Consider the following 22317-nt stretch of genomic DNA (forward strand, 5'->3'; position numbering starts at 1 on the left):
TTGGCCAGGAGACCATGTATAACGCCCGTGCTCTTCTTCAAAATAGTGCCATGGGATCTTTTACATCCACTTAAGAGGGTAGACGGGACCTCAGTTTAACATCTCAACCGAACGATGGCACCTCCGACAGTGTCAGCTAGATTTATGTGCTCAAGCTCATAGAGTGGGACTTGAACCCCCAATCTTCTGACTCCGAGGCGAGAGTGCTACCCACTGAGCCACAACTGACATTGCCTTAACAGCTAATAGAAGTGGATTCAACAGTAAATTTCAAAAGGGAATTTGTATATATATTGTGTACAGAAACATAGAAAATAGGTGCAAGAGTAGGCCATTCGAGCCTGCACCACCATTCAATATGACCATGGCTGATAATTTTTGCAACTTTAGTATGCCATTCCTGCTTTCACTCCATAACCCTTGATCCCTTTAGCCATAAGGGCCACATCTAACTCCCTTTTGAATATATCTAATGAACTGGCCTCAACAACTTTCTGTGGTAGAGAATTCCACAGGTTCACAATTCTCTGAGTGAAGAAGTTTCTCCTTATCTCGGTCCTAAATGGTTTACCCCTTACCCTTAGACTGTGACCCCTGGTTCTGGACTTCCCCAATATCGGGAACATTCTTCCTGCATCTAACCTGTCCAATCCCGTCAGAATTTTATATGTTTCTATGAGATCCCCTCTCATTCTTCTAAATTCCAGTGAATATAAGCCTAGTCGATCCAGTCTTTCTTCATATGTTAGTCCTGCCATCCCGGGAATCAGTCTGGTGAACCTTCGCTGCACTCCCTCAATAGCAAGAATGTCCTTCCTCAGATTAGGAGACTAAAACTCAACACAATATTCAAGGTGTGGCCTCACCAAGGCCCTGTACAACTGCAGTAAGACCTCCCTGCTCCTATACTCAAATCCTCTCGCTATGAAGGCCAACATGCCATTTGCCGCCTTCACCGCCTGCTGTACCTGCATGCCAACTTTCAATGACTGATGTACTATGACACCCAGGTCTCGTTGCACCTCCTCTTTTCTTAATCTGTCACCATTCAGATAATATTCTGCCTTCCTGTTTTTGCCACCAAAGTGGATAACCTCACAATTATCTATATTATACTGCATCTGCCATGCATTTGCCCATTCACCTAACCTGTCCAAGTCACTTTGCAGCCTCTTAGCATCTTCCTCACAGCTCTCACTGCCACCCAGTTTAGTGTCATCTGCAAACTTGGAGATATTACATTCAATTCCTTCGTCTAAATCATTAATGTATATTGTAAAGAGCTGGGGTCTCAGCACTGAACCTTGTGGTGTCCAACTAGTCACTGCCTGCCATTCTGAAAAGGACCCATTCATTCCTACTCTAGAAAAGGAGACATTTGCAGGACTATGGGGTAAGGGAGGGGTGGGGGGGGAGGGGAACTAATGAGATCGCTCTTTCAAAGAGCCAGTACAGTGGGCCTAATGGCCTCCCTCCGTACTGAATGATTCTGTAATACACTGCATTCATCAAAATTGTGGTGTTAAAACCTGCCAAATGGTTTTACCAGTAGTCAGCCCAGAATACGGCAGCTAAGGAGTTGGTGCTGCCTCTGTGCAGGTAGTGAAATGGTATTGTTACCACTTGTATAAGACAATATTGCCCCTGTAACCTGCCAGTGATCGTAGAACCTTCCATAAAGATGAGTGTCGGTGGATCCTCTTCACTGTATCCAGGGACAGACGAAGAGGTCCTTTGGGGACTGAGCCTGGCAGAAGCCATGTTTCTTCTGAGCCGCATCTCTTTATTTTCCCACGTTACAGCAGTGCCTTCACTTTAAAAAAAAAAAGTACCTCATTTGCTGTAAAGCACTTTGGGACATCCGGTGGTCGTGAAAGCGGCTATATAAATGCAAGTGCAGGCAGAGTCAGCACTGCTGTCTTGAGGTGTGGATGAAACCCACCAACATTAATAGCTCTCCCAATCTTTGGCTTAGCATCTCTGCCCTTATAATCACGTATTTATCAGTGACTTCAGTATTTAAATAAAAAATACAAATGTTGCCTCAGTTAGGTGTGTTTTTATATGCCCCAAGTGTAGTGATGGCTAAAGAGAAAGTGAGTTGAGTTTGTAGAGAGAGTGACAGTAGGCAAACATTTTCCCGAGGAGGCAGAGATCGTCACCATTCCGACTGGAGGGTGTAAGATTCTTGGCGATGAATACCCTCCAAACAGAGAGATAGTAAGGACACAGTTGAGAGGAAGCCAAAAAAGAATCGAATAAACATGTCACTGGGTCAGAATTGAAGTTGACTCGTGCCATGTTCTTTCAGAGCTTGTTATAGATTTTGTGTCACCGAGATCAGATTGTGATTTTGATGGAACAGGTTGCCTGTAAAAATCGGTTCTGTTTATTTTAAACTAAATAAACAATTCTGGCCCTAAGTGACCTGAAGCTAAACACTGCTTCAGCAAAGGATTTCATATCTGTTATGAATTTTGAACGACTGCAGTGGAATCCATGGCTGACCCAGTATTGATATCCTGGGCTCCTTTTGTTTTCCCCCCAATATCTAAACAACATGTGCCTTGACAAAGTATCTATTTTGATGCATTGGCTTTGACAGAGGGTGGTGAATCTTTGGAATTCTCTACACCAGCGGGCTGTGGAGGCTCAGTCGTTGAGTAGATTCAAGACACAGATCGATAGACTTTTGGATATTAAGGGAATTAAGGAATATGGGGATAGTACGGGAACGTGGAGTTGAGGTAGAAAATCAGCCATGATCTCCTTGAATGGCGGAGCAGGCTCGAGGGGCCGATTGGCTTATGTACGTATGTTCTTATGTAATTATGTACCTCCCGGCCAGGAAAATGAATTTGAGGACAATTATGGTACAACATTTTGACACTACACTGGCAATGTTACAGATTTTAGTCTGCCATTGATACCATCTCCCGTTCAGTTGTCTCCATCACTCCTGTAAGTGAACTTGCTTTTATGGGATTTGACTTGCGCTGCCCCAGCATCTATTTGCATGGTAGCGTGACCCAGGTGTGGATCAATAATCGTCCTTTCTGACCTGAACCGGATCTTTCACACTTCCTCAATCTGCCTGAAGGTGGGCCGAACAAACACTTGGTGAGCCCAGGCCCAAAACAAGTTAATAACCAGCTTTAGTTCACAGTAAGATGAACATTCGGAGCAGCAGTTATGATCAGATTCAATTAATTCAATCGACATAACTTTGCTTTGTGTAGTAGTACAAAACAATGAAGGAGCCATGCTTCCCCACATCAGTGAGTCATCTTACTTGACTTAAACAAGATGGTATCTAATTGTCCTCTGGCTTTTCCACCCTCTTGGTCCCTGCGAATGTCCTCACAGCTTCTGGTCTAAAATCCTGCTTGACTCTATGGGCTAGAAATTGGCCAGCCTTGGGCCTGTTTTTTTGGCAATACTTCACCTTTTTTGACGGAAAAAGGTGTTCACCTAAATTGGCCAAAGTTGTGCATCGGCGGTTTTGAAATATCGTTGAAAAGCGGACCGCCGTTGTGCAAGACGGAAAAAAAGCGATATCACTTTAAATTGGCCGTTCGAAGCACCCGTATTCTGGGCGGGAAAAAAAACAAACGAGAAAAGCCTGGCATCGCAGGCCCAGAAACAGCGGTAAGTCTGAAGACCTGCAAAAAAGGTAAGTTAAAGTTTTAATTTTTTAATTTTCAGTGATTCACTAGATAAGTGTCATGTGAATGTTTTGTGTTTTAATTTTGTTTTCTGCAATTTTTTTTTGTGTTTTTCGCCCCCCTCCCAGGGCCTGTCTTTTTAGCGGTAATCGAGCTCGGACAAAAGTTGATGAGGACCGTGAATCCTCCTTATGCAACGCCGATTTTTACCGTCTGGTTCATTTTATTGCCAATTTTAGGCCAAAAAGCGGTATTTTTGGCGCAAAATGCCAAAAAAGTACCGCTATCGCCAAAAGACCAATTTCTAGCCCCCAATCTAATTTTTTGTGCTTTATTTAGCTCTGTTCACTGACCGATTGGGATCAAAGATTTTCCGACACAATGGGCGTGAAACTTTCCCCACGATTACCAAGACTATCGAATGAATTGCTTATTATTTAAATATCTTCCATTAGAATATTAACTACATTTTGACTAGTTACTGTTTTTTTGAACCTTGTGAGAATACTCTTTGCTTTAAAAACCCACCATGAAAAGTAGCTCTTTTTCCAAATCTTTACAGTGCTGAAAAATTCCTGAAATGTGACGGACACTTTGAAATGACATTGCTGCTTCCTTTACCGGACAGTGTATAAACCATCAAGTCTGAAATAAAACCCTCCACTTAATGCGGTGAAGAGGACACAATCGAGGACTGTGGCTAACAAAGTTGGGCCACTGCAGTGAAGCTAAAATACAAAGCCCATACTCTAGAGAAGATTAGACGCAAAGTCTTGGTGTAAATGCGATACAGACTGAACCGGGCCCTTAATAGTTCACTGCACAAGAGAGCAAGCTTTATATCTGTACTTTTGTTTAGCTGACCTGGCAGAAATGTGTTCTGTTACAGACTTAATTGGATTTATGTGCTGGCTGATGAACATTAAATCTGGTTAATGTATTTTGTGATTGCCCAAGTTGTATGTTTAAAATTGAAAAATGAGTGTGGGCGGGGGCGGAGTGTGCCAACTTAAAAAAATTTATGACAAGTTGACGATTCAGGTTTCTCCCTGCTCGTATATAACGAGTGCGGCATGCGCTAAAATGGGGTTTTCTTAAACAGAACAAAAGTTGACATGAACGAGAGATCATCCCTCTTCTGGGGGTGGAGAGAAAAAAGTAACAAAATGCTTACATTAAAATGCCGAGAGGGGGAAAGTTCAGTGCTGGACTTGCTGAGGGAAATGTGTGCGGAGGGGGAATGTATGTGCACATACTCAGTACACGATTTACTCCACGTCTCTGGCCCACCCAGCACTGAACAGATAATTCCTGAGCCCTGCACCAATATCCATTTCGGTGATCCAAAGCTGTCATTTGTTTCAGCTGTCTGGCCTCATTCGAAAGCTCTTATGGTTTTTGTAAAGTCCTGACCCTGCAGTACAGACTTACACGAGGCACATGCTGAAGTCACGGTCACTCAGGACCTGCACTTTTATTTCACAGCTCTGGAATGGCTCACTTGCCTGAGACCTGCCTTTATGTACCTGTGTGGGACAGGTATGTAGTGTCTCCTGCAAGTGCACCCCTGGTGGTAAGGTATGCTTGTGGTTACAGCTCATATCTTGTTACAGTCATGTATAGCATGGTAAGATACAGTTATGTACAGTAGTGTGAGATAGATGACAGTTTTTACCTCTGTGTCTGTTTTTAACGCCATTGCTGGCACTCACCATCTGCCACACTTGCACCAGTAAACACTTTTTAATAAAGAAAAGAAAAACTTGCATTTTCTATAGCGCCTTTCACGACCACTGGATGCCTCAAAGCACTTTACAGCCAATGAAGTAACTTTGGAGTGGTAGTCACTGTTGTGATGTAGGAAAAGCAGCAGCCAATTTGCACACAGCAGCTCCACAAACAGCAATGTGATAATGGCCAGTTAAACTGTTTTAGTTATGTTGGTTGAGGGATAAATACTGGCCAGGATATCAGGGATAACTCCCCTACTCTTCTTCGAAATAATGCCCCAGGATCTTTTACGTCAACCTGAGTGGGCAGACTACGTCTCATCCGAAAGACGACACCTCCGACAGTGCAGCACTCTCTCAGCACTGCACTGAAATGTCAGCCTAGATTTTTGTGCTCAAGTCCCTGGAGTGGGACTTGAACCCACAACCTTCTGACTCGGAGGCAAGAGTGCTACCCACTGAGCCACAGTTGGTCACTTAAAAAGGGTCTGGTCAGTCAACATAAAGCAGCGTAGTACTATAGTTTCAATGTGTGTTTTTAATCATTTTTGGGATGTGGGTTTCGCTGATGAAGCTGGCATTTATTGCCCACCCCTCGTTGCGCTTGAGAAGGTGGTGGTGGGCCTTCTATCTGACTGGGTAAGGGTGGCAGGGTTCCTTCCCTAAAGGATATTTGTGAACCAGTTGGGCTTTTACGACAATCCTATAGCTTCGTGGTCACGTAAGCTGATACCAGGTGGATTGCTTAATGGAAGCTTTACATTTCTAACTGAAATCTAAACTTTTCAGTCTTCCAATTATAAAAATGACTCCATGGCGCCAATCACCAGTTCTTTTTGTATTGCCCTATGTGACCAGCCGGGTTCAAAACATTGGCCCTTGCAGAATCCCAATCATATCATTTCTAGCCAAAGTGCATCGTTAATAATTGTAGGCTGTTGGTGAGTGGGCGGCAAACTTAGTGCATCTAAACGCGATGCTGCTTAAAAATAAACCGATTCTTCGAAGAAGGGGGTGAAATTGCACTGTCGTTCTCCCAATCGCTCTCGAGGTGCCTTGCGGCAGATTTTAAAGTGCTCAGAACCAGGACCGTTGGTAGTATCACCTGAGTAACACAGACCAAGGGCCAGAAAGCTGACCACTCGCTCAGAAAGCGTGTATTCGGCAACTATACACCGCAAATGTTTCCATTGAGACTGCAGCCCCCATTCATACATGTTCAGAGCCATCCATTAACTTAAGCCTCGACTACCTCAATATAAATTGCTATCAATGTTAAAAAGAGCAGAGAGAGACAGAATTGGTGATATTTAGGGTTTGTTAATTTAGCAACAATTTTAGGAGACAGACTGACTTACTCACTCTTGGTTGTTATTTCCTGGCTGCCTCTGTGATGATAGGGTCGTTCCGAGGGCTTATAGACACAGTAGCCGGGATTTTCAGATCAGATTTGCAGAAAAAGATCCCTCGCCTCAAATCTCCGCCCACTTGATGCATTGCAAACATTTCCAATGGAGGCAGGTGGGCACTCCACAAAAATACTTAAATGAGGTACTGTCTGACCCACACACCACGTCCGATGTTCATTTGTGTAGGACACTCAACAATGCACTCATGAAAAATGAACACTTAAGGTTCCATTTAAATGATAAAGTGCACACTTCTATTTGTGTCAGTGTAAAACCTGTTTTGAACTATTCTTGTGTAAATTGCACCCATATCAACAAACCTAAACTCTCGCCTGGAACTTTGTTCTCATTCAGTGCCGTTTGCAGTTCTCTTGTTGAATTACTACATCTTGATCTCTTCCATGGTGCAATGAAAATCTTCTCTCTCTCTCAATACATTTTGAAGAGATGGTTTCTTCTGATCACTCCCAAGTCCAGCCAGTAACTTCTACCTCTTTCCCTGGATGTTTTAATCGAGTCCTTAATTTACTAACATATTTGGCTCTCGTATCTCCTCCTGATTTCAAATTAAACTCCCACATCCTCTCCATTGCTAAAACTGTCTCCAAGAAAGTTGCTTTCCTATTTCTTGCCAAACGAGTCTTTCTCGCCAAACTGGGCGGTTTTCTTCACTCCTGGACCGAATTGGAGTTGTTTGGTAAAGGATCCTTTAAACTCCAGTCTCTGCTATGAAATTTCTTCTTTCTCTGTTTTCTCAATATTACAGTGACTTAGACTTCAATGTAGGGGTTTGATTAAGAAGTGTGCAGATGATACAGAAATCAGCCATGTGGTTGATAGTGAGGAAGAAAGCTGTAGACTGCAGGAAGGTATCAATGGACTAGTTAGGTGGCCAGAAAAGTGACAAATGGAAAACAATCCAGAGAAGTGTGAGGTAATGCATTTGGGGAAGGCTAACCAGGCAAGGGAATAATAAACAGTAGGATACTGAGAAGTGTAGAGGGACCTCGGAGTGCACGTCCACAGATCCCTGAAGGCAGCAGGACAATTAAATAAGGTGTTTAAGAATGAATATGGGATACTTTGCTTTATTAGCCGAGGTATAGAATATAAGAGCAGGGAGGATGTGCTTGAACTGTAAAATACTAGATTAAATGCACAGTGGGTGACCGCTTTACGGAACACCTCCGTTCAGTCCGTAAGCGTGACCCCGAGTTTCAGGTCGCCTGTCACTTTAATTCTCTGTTCCACTTCCACTCCCACTCCCACTCCGAGCTCTCTGACCTCTGTCTCCTACACTGTTCCAACGAAGCTCAACGTAAGCTCGAGGAAGAGCACCTCATCTTTCGACTAGGCGCTTTGGACACCACGCATCGAGTTCAACAATTTCAAACCATAATCTCTGCCCCTATTTTTTTCTCATTGCAGCTGTTGATAATTCTGCCATTCCTATTTACACCCTATCTAGACTCATCTTTTGTTTCTTAACTTGTCCCATTACCATCTCCTTTTGCCTTGCATCATCATCCATTTTGTCTTTTAATCTCTCCTGCCTTCCATCCTATCACAGACCTTCCCTTTTGTTCTTTTCCCCCCCGCCCCTTCCCTGTCTTTACACTTGCTTAAAAACCTGTTACATCTCTAACTTTTTCCAATTCTGACGAAGGCTCATGGACCTGAAACATTAACTTTGTTTCTCTCCACAGATGCTGCCTGACCTGCTGAGTACTTCCAGCATTTTCTGTTTTTTATTTGTATAAAATGCTAGTTAGGCCACAGCTGGAGTACTGCGTACAGGTCTGGTTAGCACATTACAGGAAAGGTATGATTGCAGAAGAGAGGGTACAGAGGAGATTTACGAGGATGTTGCCAGGACTGGAGAATTTTAGCTGTGAGGAAAGATTGGATAGGCTGGGGTTCTGGGGTTTCTTTAGAGCAGAGGAGGCTGAGGGGAGATTTGATTGAGGTGTATAAAATTATGAGGGGTCTAGATGGAGTGGATAGGAAGGACCTATTTCCCTTAGCAGAGGTGTCAATAACCAGGGGGCATAGATTTAAAATAATTGGTAGAAAAATTAGAGGGGAGTTGAAGAGATCTTTTTTCACCCAGAGGGTGGTGGGGGTCTGGAACTCACTGCCTGAAAGGGTGGTAGAGGCAGAAACCCTCACCATATTTTAAAAAGTACTTGGATGCACACTTGAAGTGCCGTAACCCTCAGGGCTAGGGACCAAGAGCTGGAAAGTGGGATTAGGCTGGGTAGCTCTTTGTCGGCCAGCGCGGACACGATGGGCTGAATGGCCTCCTTCTGTGCAGTAAATTTCTATAATTCTATGATTACTACAGTGATCTGCTAAATTTAGTTCCTGATATTGGCATCCTGCATTCTCTCATGTGCACCCGATTATGTTGCAACCAAGATTCATTGTAGCGTCCTCTTGACCGCCTCTTAGCTTATTCTTTCCCTCAAACTGTCGAGCTCCATCTCTCCCTCAGTTTCTTTAGGTGACCAGATTTCCTGGGAGGGATTCAGGCCCACAGTCTGTCTCTGCCTGTTCCCCAAATGTTAGTGCAAGTCAGCGGCTATATAATGTTTCGGAGGATGGGAACGAGCAGTAGGAAGGGGATCGGTCCCCAATTTAACAGCATAGTGCTGGGCCATTACTTTACAGCACTGTAATTGGCAGTAGTGTAATGTGGCACAGCAGTATGTTGGAAGGCTTTAAAAAAAATTAACTTAAATATTCATAAGGTAGCATTAACAGCTATGGCATGAAGTCATTTACGCTATCAGCTTTTTACCCCCGGAACCTAAGCAAATGAAATAAGACCCAGTATCCTTTTATGTTTAAAGGTTGTGGTACAAAATATATTGAACGAATTAGTTGTCTTAACTTCCTTACCCAGCGAGTGGCTAGAATATGGAACTGGAACTCTCCTACTTCCTTTCCCCCTTTCCTTCTCTTTGAAATTATATTTCTCTGGGCGCCTCTCAGGGCTGCTTTACTGCCAGTGTATTATTATTCAAATGAATGGGTCTTGTGGTATTACTCACGATAAGTCCGATGTTGAACGTGTTTTTTAAATTCATTTAATCACGGGATGTGGGCGTCGCTGGCAAGCCCAGCATTTATTGCTTGTCCCTAATTGCCGTTGAGAAGGTGGTGGTGAGCTGCCGCCTTAAACCGCTGCAGTCCGTGTGGTGAAGGTTCTCTCACAGCGGAGTTAGGGAGGGAGTTCCAGGATATTGACCCAGCGACGACGAAGGAACGGCCAATATACTGTCAAGTCAGGATGGTGTGTGACTTGGAGGGGAATTTGGAGGTGGTGGTGTTCCCATGCATGTACTACCCTTGGCCTTCTCGGTAGTAGAGGAAATGTGTTTGGGAGGTGCTGTTGAAGAAGCCGTGGCAAGTTGCTGTAGTGCATTTTGTAATGTATTAGTCTGCTGTTACAGTGGTGTGTCCCTTTAAGTCACATGATCTAATTGTGGTAAATTAGAGGGTAACTTGTAGACGGCAGCTACTTGTAAATTATCAGCACTTCTCCCAAGGTCGGCTTTCTTTAATGTTTCAAGATTGGTTTGAGTCTGCAACAATTCTTTTTGGGTTAAAAACATATTATTATTAATTGTTTCTTTCTAATTCCACACTCCTGTCTTCCCCTCCCTAAAGGCATTCACTCCAGCTTGGATAGAGTTCCACAGACAACATTCAGCACCTCATGGCCATTTTTCATACGTGAGTCTGGACGATGTGTGCTGCCAATGGGAGGCACCACAGTTAACCCAGAACTTGCCCTCAGAGTTCAGACAAACACACGCTCCAAGAGTGGGTAACTGGATAGTGATGGAAAACGGGTACTCTGGCTGTCCCTCCCTGCTCCCCTCACCCCCATTCCTGGCCCCGATGTGCTGAGACTGATTTTAACTCCCCTATTGTAATGTATGCACCTGTGAGTATGTTCACAGGTTTGTAGAGCTGTTGAACTGCTTACAACCAAAGTCATCAGTGGATCACTTTATCCTCAAGTAGACAGTAAGAGATGCTCTTGACAGTGTCCTCCTCTTATTTATTGGTGACTTGGCCTGGAATAAGAGTCCGTGTTCCATGTTTTTATGGAGTGTGCGAGGCTGCAGCCCTTATTCCATTATATGAAGGGGTTGCACTTCAGTCCCACACTCCTGATCTTTGGGCACCCTGTGCGGAGGGGAGTGGGCAGGTCGGAAGGCCTCCCCGTAGGTCTGTTCCCGGGCAATGGCCAAGGTGGCCATTAACCGGTCCAGGCAGCGGGCGGTTGAGGGGATCGTTCAGCCCGACTGCTTGACTCTCTTTCGCGGGTACATTCGAGCCAGGGTGTCCATGGAGATGGAGCACGCGGTGTCCACCAGTATGCTCGCAGCCTTCCATGAGAGGTGGGCACTGGAGAGTGCATCATCACCCCCGGCAACCAAATTTTAATTTGATCTGTTCAATATCTAAAGTTTAATTTGTTCATTTGTCAGTTTTGGTGCCCCTTTTAATAAGGGGGCATTTGATTTACTGGTTCAACTAAAATAGTTGTAGAGTTGTTGAGTTGGGAGTGGCTTAGCCAGTTACGTGATGTTCACAAGACTCAATAAAACCCCAGCCAATTGAGTTCAGGGGATCCATGATGGGGCAGGTGATTGTGAGCCTGGTGGATAAACTAGTAATGTGTAGTGTGATTGTTAAACCTTTGCTAATAAATTAATCATTTCTTAATATCAATGTGTTGCTATGAATTCTTAAGCAAAAAAACCATGAAGCAAATACATTACACCTATTAACACCTTTCTGGCCAGTATGGCTCAGTTGGTAAAGTCTGTGTGTAATCTGAGCCATACAGAACAAGTGATGACGGGTTCAATTCCCAGTTGATGCAGTCAATTGGATACATAGGATTACATCGGATATACAACACAGAAACAGGTCATTCGGCCCAACCAGTCTATGCCGGTGTTTATGCTCCACTCGAGCCTCCCCCCTTCTTTCCTCATCTAAATCTATCAGCATAACTCTCTATTCCCTTCTCCCTCATATGCTTGTCTAGCTTCCCCTTAAATGCATCTATACTATTCGCTTCAACCACTCCCTGTGGTAGCGAGTTCCACATTCTCACCACTCTCTGGGTAAAGAGGTTTCTTGTGAATTCCCTATTGGATTTCTTGGTGACTGTCTTATATTAATGGTATCTAGTTATACTCTTCCCCACAAGTGGGGTACCGCAAGGTTCTGTGCTGGGGCCCCAGCTGTTTACACTGTACATTAATGATTTAGATGAGGGGATTAAATGTAGTATCTCCAAATTTGCGGATGACACTAAGTTGGGTGGCAGTGTGAGCTGCGAGGAGGATGCTGTGAGGCTGCAGAGCGACTTGGATAGGTTAGGTGAGTGGGCAAATGCATGGCAGATGAAGTATAATGTGGATAAATGTGAGGTTATCCACTTTGGTGGTAAAAACAGAGAGACAGACTATTATCTGAATGGTGACAGATTAGGAAAAGGGGAGGTGCAAAGAGACCTGGGTGTCGTGGTACATCAGTCATTGAAGGTTGGCATGCAGGTACAGCAGGTGGTTAAGAAAGCAAATGGCATGTTGGCCTTCATAGCAAGGGGATTTGAGTACAGGGGCAGGGAGGTGTTGCTACAGTTGTACAGGGCATTGGTGAGGCCACACCTGGAGTATTGTGTACAGTTTTGGTCTCCTAACCTGAGGAAGGACATTCTTGCTATTGAGGGAGTGCAGCGAAGGTTCACCAGACTGATTCCCGGGATGGCGGGACTGACCTATCAAGAAAGACTGGATCAACTGGGCTTGTATTCACTGGAGTTCAGAAGAATGAGAGGGGACCTCATAGAAACATTTAAAATTCTGACGGGGTTAGACAGGTTAGATGCAGGAAGAATGTTCCCAATGTTGGGGAAGTCCAGAACCAGAGGTCACAGTCTAAGGATAAGGGGTAAGCCATTTAGGACCGAGATGCGGAGGAACTTCTTCACCCAGAGAGTGGTGAACCTGTGGAATTCTCTACCACAGAAAGTTGTTGAGGCCAATTCACTAAATATATTCAAAAAGGAGTTAGATGAGGTCCTTACTACTAGGGGGATCAAGGGGTATGGCGAGAAAGCAGGAATGGGGTACTGAAGTTGAATGTTCAGCCATGAACTCATTGAATGGCGGTGCAGGCTAGAAGGGCCGAATGGCCTACTCCTGCACCTATTTTCTATATTTCTATGTTTCTATGTTTCTGTCTGTATCCACTATCAAAACCTTTCATAATTTTAAAGACCTCTATTAGGTCACCCCTCAGCCTTTTTTCGAGAAAAGAGACCCAGCCTGTTCATCCTTTTCTGATATGTACACCCTCGCATTTTTGGTATAATTTTTGTAAGTCCTCTCTGCGCCCTCTCCAGTGTCTCGATATCCTTTTTATAATATGGCGACCAAAACTGTACGCAGTACTCCAAGTGTGGTATAACCAAGGTTCGATACAGGTTTAGCATAACTTCACTACTTTTCAATTCTGTGCCTCTAGAAATAAACCCCAGTGCTTGGATTAGTTTTTTTTGCGGCCTTGCTAACCAGTGTCGCAACTTTGTGATTTATGTATTTGTACTATGAGATCCCTTTGTTCCTCTACCCTGCCTAAATATCGGCCCATTCTTCCGACTAAGGCACCATTAGAGCTAATTAAGTGTTGTGTATGTGTCTGATTTAAACATACAAACTTATTGTTCTGTTGGGCAAAGTTTGATGTGCTAATCTTTATTTCTTTGGCTTTCTCCATTTGAACAGGTACAGACTTTCAGATCAACAGTTTACCGTTGCCCCGGAAACCCCAACATGAATGGGCCTTGTTCCACGAAGAGTCGCCCAAAAATAATTACAAGCTTTTTCACGAGCCTGCCGTCACATTATTTAATTACACTTCCACCTTCAGCCGCAACTCTCATATGCCACTGACTACCCAGTATCTAGAGAGCATCGATGAGCTGAAGTCTCGTAAGTACTTGATCCCACTGTCCAAGAAGAATCGGTTGAGGGACCACCTGGCTCCTTTAGTGTATGTACAATCGGACTGTGATCCACCTTCAGACAGAGACAGTTATGTGCGGGAATTGATGAAATACATCCAGGTGGACTCTTACGGTGACTGCTTACATAACAAAGACCTTCCGAGTAGCCTGAAGGATCCCACAACCATGGATGACGAGGGATTCTATAGGATTCTGGCTCAGTACAAATTTATTCTCGCTTTCGAGAATGCGGTTTGTGATGATTATATCACGGAGAAGCTGTGGAGACCGTTCAAACTGGGAGTGGTTCCAGTTTATTATGGTTCCCCAAGTGTAGCAGACTGGCTTCCCAGCAACAAAAGTGCAATACTTGTTGGAGGCTTCTCGCACCCCAAGGACTTGGCAGCGTACATAATACAATTGGACGGCAACGACCAAAGTTACGAGGGCTTCCTCGAGTGGAAATGGAAAGGCCCAGTCTCCAATACGAATCTGCTGACTGCTATGAAAGAACGCAAGTGGGGAGTTCGAGACGTCTCCCAGGACAACTACATCGATGCCTTTGAATGTCTGGTGTGCAACAGAGTGTGGGAAAACATCAGAAGACAGCAAAAGGTATATCGTGTATATAATTCACTCGGGAACGGTAGCATCGTGGTTATGTTACTGGACGAGTAATCCAGAGACCTGTACTAATGATCTGCAGACGTGAGTTCAAATCCCACCACGGCAGCTGGGGAATTTAAATTCAGTTAAATAAATCAGGAATAAAAAAAGCTAATATCGGTAACGGTGACCATGTAACTATTAGATTGTCAGGAAAAACCCATCTGGTTCACTAATGTCCTGTGGGGAAGGAAATCTGCCACCCTTACCCGGTTTGACCTATATGTGACTCCAGACCCACAGCGATGTGGTTGACTCTTAACTGGCCCTCTAAAATGGCTGAGCAAGCCACTCGAGGGCAATTAGGGATGGGCAATAAATGCTGGCCTTGCCAGTGATGCCCACATCCTGTGAATTAATATTTTGAAAAAAATGTGCCTGTAAGGTCATATCAGACCAAGGTAGAATGGAATAATTATTCCACGGCTGACACTATGGCCCTGAACCTCCTGAGTTGAGAGAGAACGCAAGTCCGATTTCTGACTGGAGGGCTCGGAATATATGGGCTGGAATCCAGATCTGCTAAATCCCACCTGTTTAGACCGAACTTTAAATTCCAGTGCGGGTGGCCGTGGGTGGGATCTTTTACCGTTCCACCCCCAAAGCTCGTATCAAGTGGGAATTCCAGGAGATTCCATTCCACCCGTGAAAGCCCTCCGTGGAACCTACTCCAGTTCTGAGTTTGCTCTGAGGCCTTCTAAAGGCCCCAGGCCTTTACGAGGCTGAGGTAATCAATCCCGTGGCAGGGTGGCTTCAATGGGAGCCAAGAATTTGGTTGTGCAAACAGAAACGGTGCAGGCACTGACGGCTTTCTCAGAAGAATGAGAGGTGATCTTATCGAAACATATAAGATTATGAGGGGGCTTGACAAGGTGGATGCAGAGAGGATGTTTCCACTGATAGGGGAGACTAGAACTAGAGGGCATAATCATAGAATAAGGGTCTGCTCATTTAAAACTGAGATGAGGAGGAATTTCTTCTCTGAGGGTTGTAAATCTCTGGAATTTGCTGTCTCAGAGAGCTATGGAAGCTGGGACATTGAATAAATTTAAGACAGAGATAGACAGTGGGGAGTGGGCAGGGAAGTGGAGCAGAGTCCATGTTCGGATCAGCCATGATCATATTAAATGGCGGAGCAGACTCGAGGGGCCCTATGGCCTGCTCCTGCTCCTATTTCTTATGTGCTTATAAGCTTGGGTTGGCGATTCCTGAATTAGGAGATGCATGCACGTGGCACAGGGTTTCTGCGTGTGTTGGAAACCTGTTTGGGATTTCCAGCATTGGTTCCGTTTCTCCCTACTAATGTTTTTTTTCCCCTTTCTTTCTTGCTTTGCCTGAACAACAGGGTTTGTCGCCAATTCAGTGGCAGGGACAAGCCAATCACCTCAGCTGTCCGGCACCCGAGGCTTTTACCTTCATGCCTCCCTCGATTGGGGGCACGGTTGTCCGGGATTTGTGGATGCCCAGCTTCCACCAGTCAAAGCGAGAAGCCACAGCACTGAGACACCTAGTGGAAAAGAACCAAAACTTTACAACTGAAACATTCTGGAGAATGGTGTTTAACGACTAACTTTCACTGCAGTCAGATTTTTTTTTTTTTTAAAAGAAAAGCATCTGTTTGTACAGTGCTTCTAAGGAATTCTGTTAAACCAGAAGATGTGCCTCCAGTGACAGCCATTTTCACATTAAATCCGAAAAATCGGTAATTACTAAGTGCCGTAGTGCAGCCATGCTATTTTAGTGGTCCCTCTTACGTAACTGTTAAGTGTTTTGGGAATTAACTTATAGCATCTGTCAACTGATTGTAACTTGGAGGCAGTGATGTTTTCTTGTGCGCAGAAGATTTCCTCAATAAGCACCTTTTCAAATCTCGTGGACCTTGAAATTGCGCTGTGGTATAATAAGTGTCCCAACTGCTGAACAAGTTCTTCCGAAGAATCTCTCTGCTATTTTAGTGGAATGTTTAAAAGAAAATATAGAACATTGCCTCCACTGGACTAGCAGAGACAGGAATTGCAGACACAAATCTGGTGTGCCATTATTTCACAGTATCATTTCAAGGTCATAATTACAAGGGCTTAAATGTAAAGGCTAAATTGATGGAATCAATTCCACGCGGTTGCATATCAAACAAAACTGGCGGTAACTGGCTACCAGCATAATGCAGACTTTGATTTTACCAGCAAGAAGACTGTGGAAAATACAAACTATATAATGGAGACCGAGAGATTCCAAGTTGTCTGCAAATCACTGGTCTCCTCCACTGCCTCAGCTCATCTGCTGAAACCCTGATTCGTGCCTTTGTTACCTCTAGACTCGACTATTCCAATGCTCTCCCAGCCGGTCTCCCATGTTGCACCCTCCGTAAACTTGAGCTCATCCAAAACTCTTGCTGCCTTGATCCTAATTCGCACCAAGTCGTATTCACCTTGTGCTCACTGACCTACGTTGCCTCCTGGTCGAGTAACATCTCAATTATTAAATTCTCATCCCTGTTTTCAAATCCCACCATGGCCTCGCCCTTTCATATCTCTGTTACCTCCTCCAGCCCCACAACCCTCCGAGATCTCTGCGCTCCTCCAATTCTGGCCTCTTGCGCATCTCCGATTTTATTGCTTCATCATTGGTTGGCTGTGCCTTCAGCTGCCTAGGCCTTAAGTTCTAGAACTCCTGAATTAAACCTCTCTACCTTTCTCTCCTCCATTTAAGACACTCCTTAAAACCTACCTCATTGACCAAGCTTCTGGTCACCTGTCATAATATCTCCTTATGTGGCTCGGTTTCAAATTTTGTTTGATAATGCTCCTGTGAAGTGCCTTGGGATGTTTTACTACGTTAAAGGCGCTATTTAAATACAGGTTGTTGTTGTTCTAAATCAGATGTAAACATGAATGTGTTGTCCTTTTGCCACAGGTACTTAGGTTTGATTGTGGCCTGGATGAATGGGCTGAAGGTCGCCTCTCTCTGAGAGTTGAATGAAATGAGCTCAGTACAGTGTTGGGTTCCTGTCGCGCTGATTCCCTCTCGGCAGTTTCGCAACACTTATTGTTCCCATATCGATCTGCAATCCTCACTTTTCAGTCCTGAAATTGTGGGACTCTGTTCTCGCCGCATGTGAAAAATTTGGAGGGGTGATCCGCCCGTCTGATTTGTCGCTGCTCCCATCGAGGGAGACTCCACATACGGAGTGGAATCTTGCAATTTTGGGGCTTTTATCTAATCAACCCTAGCAGAATGGCCTGACCCCAGGGTTTAACAGTTACTTCGGAGGATCTGTTTACTATATTGAATGTAGTCTCATGTTACACTATCACACTCATTTTGAAAGAGTGTAAATTAAATTCAACCAGACTGAAAAGAAAGAAAGACTTGGATTTATATAGCGTCTTTCACAACCACCAAGACATCTCAAAGTGCTTTACAGCCAATGAAATACTTTTGAAGTGTAGCCACTGTTGTAATGTGGGAAATATGGCAGCCAATTTGGGCACAAATAGCTCCCACAAACAGCAATGTGATAATGACCAGATCATCTGTTTTAATGATATTGATTGATGGATAAATATTGGCCAGGACACCGGGGATAACTCCCCCTGCTCTTCTTCAAAATAGTACCATAGGATATTTTACGTCCACCTGAGAGGGCAGACAGTTCAACGTCTCATCCGAAAGATGGCACCTCCGACTGTGCAGCACTCCTTCAGCACTGCACTGGAAACATAGAAACATAGAAAATAGGTGCAGGAGTAGGCCATTCGGCCCTTCGAGCCTGCACCGCCATTCGATAAGATCATGGCTGATCATTCCCTCCGTACCCCTTTCCTGCTTTCTCTCCATACCCCTTGATCCCCTTAGTCGTAAGGGCCATATCTAACTCCCTCTTGAATATATCCAATGAACTGGCATCAACAACTCTCTGCGGCAGGGAATGCCACAGGTTAACAACTCTCTGAGTGAAGAAGTTTCTCCTCATCTCAGTCCTAAATGGCCTACACCTTATCCTAAGACTGTGTCTGGACTTCCCCAACATCGGGAACAATCTACCCGCATCTACCCTGTCTAGTCCCGTCAGAATCTTGTATGTTTCTATGAGATCCCCTCTCACCCTTCTAAACTCCAATGTATAAAGGCCCAGTTGATCCAGTCTCTCCTCAGATGTCAGTCCGGCCATCCCGGGAATCAGTCTGGTGAGCCTTTGCTGCACTCCCTCAGTAGCAAGAACGTCCTTCCTCAGATTAGGAGACCACAACTGAACACAATATTCCAGATGAGGCCTCACCAAGGCTCTGTACAACTGCAGGAAGCCCTCCCTGCTCCTATACTCAAATCCCCTAGCTATGAAGGCCAACATACCATTTGCCTTCTTTACCGCCTGCTGTACCTGTATGCCAACTTTCAATGACTGATGAACCTTGACACCCAGGTCTCGTTGCACCTCCCCTGTTCCTAATCTGCCACCATTCAGATAATAATCTCTCTTCCTGTTTTTGCCCCCAAAGTGGATAACCTCACATTTATCCACATTATACTGCATCTGCCATGCATTTGCCCACTCACCTAACCTGTCTAAATCACCCTGCAGCCTCTTAGCGTCCCCCTCACAGCTCACACTGCCACCCAGTTTAGTATCATCTGCAACCTTGGAGATATTACACTCAATTCCTTCATCCAAATCATTGATGTATATTGTAAAGAGCTGGGGTCCCAGCACTGAGCCCTGCAGCACTCCACTAGTCACTGCCTGCCATTCTGAAAAGGACCCGTTTATCCCGACTCTCTGCTTCCTGTCTGCCAACCAGTTCTCTATCCACGTCAGTATATTACCCCCAATACCATGTGCTTTGATTTTGCACACCAATCTCTTGTGTGGGACCTTGTCAAAAGCCTTTTGAAAGTCCAAATATACCACATCCACTGGTTCTCCCTTGTCCACTCTACTAGTTACATCCTCAAAAAAAATTCCAGAAGATTTGTCAAGCATGATTTCCCTTTCATAAATCCATGCTGACTTGGATCGATCCTGTCACTGCTTTCCAAATGCGCTGCTATTTGATCCTTAATAATTGATTCCAACATTTTCCCCACCACTGATGTCAGACTAACCGGTCTATAATTACCCGCTTTCTCTCTCCCTCCCTTTTTAAAAAGTGTTGTTACATTAGCTACCCTCCAGTCCACAGGAACTGATCCCGAGTCGATAGACTGTTGGAAAATGATCACCAATGCATCCACTATTTCTAGGGCCACTTCCTTAAGTACTCTGGGATGCAGACTATCAGGCCCCGGGGATTTATCGGCCTTCAATCCCATCAATTTCCCTAACACAATTTCCTGCCTAATAAGCATATCCTTCAGTTCCTCCTTCTCACTAGACCCTCGATCCCCTAGTACTTTCAGAAGGTTATTAGTGTCTTCCTTCGTGAAGACAGAACCAAAGTATTTATTCAATTGGTCTGCCATTTCTTTGTTCCCCATTATAAATTCACCTGAATACGACTGCAAGGGACCTACGTTTGTCTTCACTAATCTTTTTCTCTTCACATATCTATAGAAGCTTTTGCAGTCAGTTTTTATGTTCCCGGCAAGCTTCTTCTCGTACTCTATTTTCCCCCTCTTAATTTAATCCTTTGTCCTCCTCTGCTGAATTCTAAATTTCTCCCAGTCCTCAGGTTTGCTGCTTTTTCTGGCCAATTTATATACCTCTTCCTTGGATTTAACACTATCCTTAATTTCCCTTGTTAGCCACGGTTGAGCCACCTTCCCCGTTTTATTTTTACTCCAGGCAGGGATGTACAATTGCTGAAGTTCATCCATGTGATCTTTAAATGTTTGCCATTGCCGATCCACCGTCAACCCGTTAAGTATCATTTGTCAGTCTATTCTAGCCAATTCACGCCTCAAACCATCGAAGTTACCTTTCCTTAAGTTCAGGACCCTAGTTTCTGAATTAACTGTGTCACTCTCCATTCTAATAAAGAATTCTACCATGTTATGGTCACTCTTTGCCAAGGGATCTCGCACAACCAGATTGCTAATTAGTCCTTTCTCATTACACATCACCCAATCTAGGATGGCCAGCTCCCTGGTTGGTTCCTCGACATATTGGTCTAGAAAACCATCCCTAATACACTCCAGGAAATCCTCCTCCACCGCATTGCTACCAGTTTGGTTAGCCCAATCAACATGTAAATTAAAGTCACCCATGATAACTGCTGTACCTTTATTGCATGCATCCCTTATTTCTTATTTGATGCTGTCCCCAACCTTGCTACTACTGTTTGGTGGTCTGTACACAACTCCCACTAGCGTTTTCTGCCCCTTGGTATTCTACAGCTCCACCCATACCGATTCCACATCATCCAAGCTAATGTCCTTTCTTACTATTGCATTAATTTTCTCTTTAACCAGCAATGCCACCCCACCTCCTTTTCCTTTCTTTCTATCCTTCTTGAATGTTGAATACCCCTGGATGTTGAGTTCCCAGCCTAGGTCACCCTGGAGCCATGTCTCCGTGCTGCCAATTACATCATATCCATTAACAGCTATCTGCGCAATTAATTTGTCCACCTTATTCCGAATACTCCTCGCATTGAGGCACAGAGCCTTCAGGCTTGTCTTTCTAACATACTTTGCCCCTTTAGAATGTTGCTGTAATGTGCCCCTTTTTGCTTTTTGCTTTTAGGTTTCTCTGCCCTCCACTTTTACTTTTCTTCTTTCTATCTTTTGCTTCTGCCCCCGTTCTACTTCCCTCTGTCTCCCTGCATAGGTTCCCATCCCCCTGCCATATTAGTTTAACTCCTCCCCAACAGCAGTAGCAAACACTCCCCCTAGGATATTGGCCCAGGTGCAGACCGTCCGGTTTGTACCTGTCCCACCTCCCCCAGAACCGGTTCCAATGTCCCAGGAATTTGAATCCCTCTCTGCTGCACCACTCCTCAAGCCACGTATTCATCTGAGCTATCCTGCGATTCCTACTCTGACAAGCACGTGGCACTGGTAGCAATCCTGAGATTACTACTTTTGAGGTCCTACTTTTTAATTTAGCTCCTAACTCCCTAAATTCGTCTTTTAGGACCTCATCCCTTTTTTTTAAACCTATATCGTTGGTACCTATATGCACCCCGACAACTGGCTGTTCACCCTCCCTCTTCAGAATGCCCTGCACCTGCTCCGAGACATCCTTGACCCTTGCACCAAGGAGGCAACATACCATCCTGGAGTCTCGGTTGCGGCCGCAGAAACGTCTATCTATTCCCCTTACAATTGAATCCCCTATCACTATAGCTCTCCCACTCTTTTTCCTGCCCTCCTGTGCAGCAGAGCCACCCACGGTGCCATGAACATGGCTGCTGGTGCCCTCCCCTGGTGAGTCATCCCCCTCAACAGTACCCAAAGCGGTGTATCTGTTTTTCAGGGGGATGACCGCCAGGGACCCCTGCACTACCTTCCTTGCACTGCTCTTCCTGTTGGTCATCCATTCCCTATCTGGCCGTGTACCCTTTTCCTGCGGCATCGTGCATGCTCCAGAGTGAATCCACCCGCAGCTCCAGTGCCGCAGTGCGGTCCGTCAGGAGCTGCAGCCGGGTACACTTCCCGCACATGTAGTCGTCAGGGACACCGGAAGTACAGGAGGAACATATCACCTGTCTGAGCTCTCCTGCCATGACTTAACCCCGAGATAAACTTAATTTGGCAACAACAAGGCTAAAAGGTTACTTACTGATATAAAAAAGAAAAACTACTTGCCAATCACTTACCCCACTTGGCTGTGACGTCACCTTTTGATTTCTTTCTCCTTTTTTGCCTTCTCA

The 22317-nt window shown here is 44.7% G+C and overlaps 1 protein-coding gene across 1 annotated transcript in view; it reads left to right on the top strand.

Annotated features, from left to right (window-relative positions):
* The window catches only part of fut10 (fucosyltransferase 10), a 74323-nt gene extending 58167 nt beyond the window's left edge, over positions 1-16156 (top strand). The window contains exons 3-4 of the mRNA XM_070862530.1: positions 13620-14455; positions 15852-16156. Coding sequence (XP_070718631.1) covers positions 13620-14455; positions 15852-16076 — 1061 coding nt within the window. The 3' untranslated portion in view covers positions 16077-16156. The remainder of the gene's footprint in view (positions 1-13619; positions 14456-15851) is intronic.
* Positions 16157-22317: the final 6161 nt, after the last annotated feature.

The sequence above is a fragment of the Pristiophorus japonicus genome, chromosome 2 (assembly GCF_044704955.1).
Source record: "Pristiophorus japonicus isolate sPriJap1 chromosome 2, sPriJap1.hap1, whole genome shotgun sequence".
Lineage (NCBI taxonomy): Eukaryota > Metazoa > Chordata > Chondrichthyes > Pristiophoridae > Pristiophorus > Pristiophorus japonicus.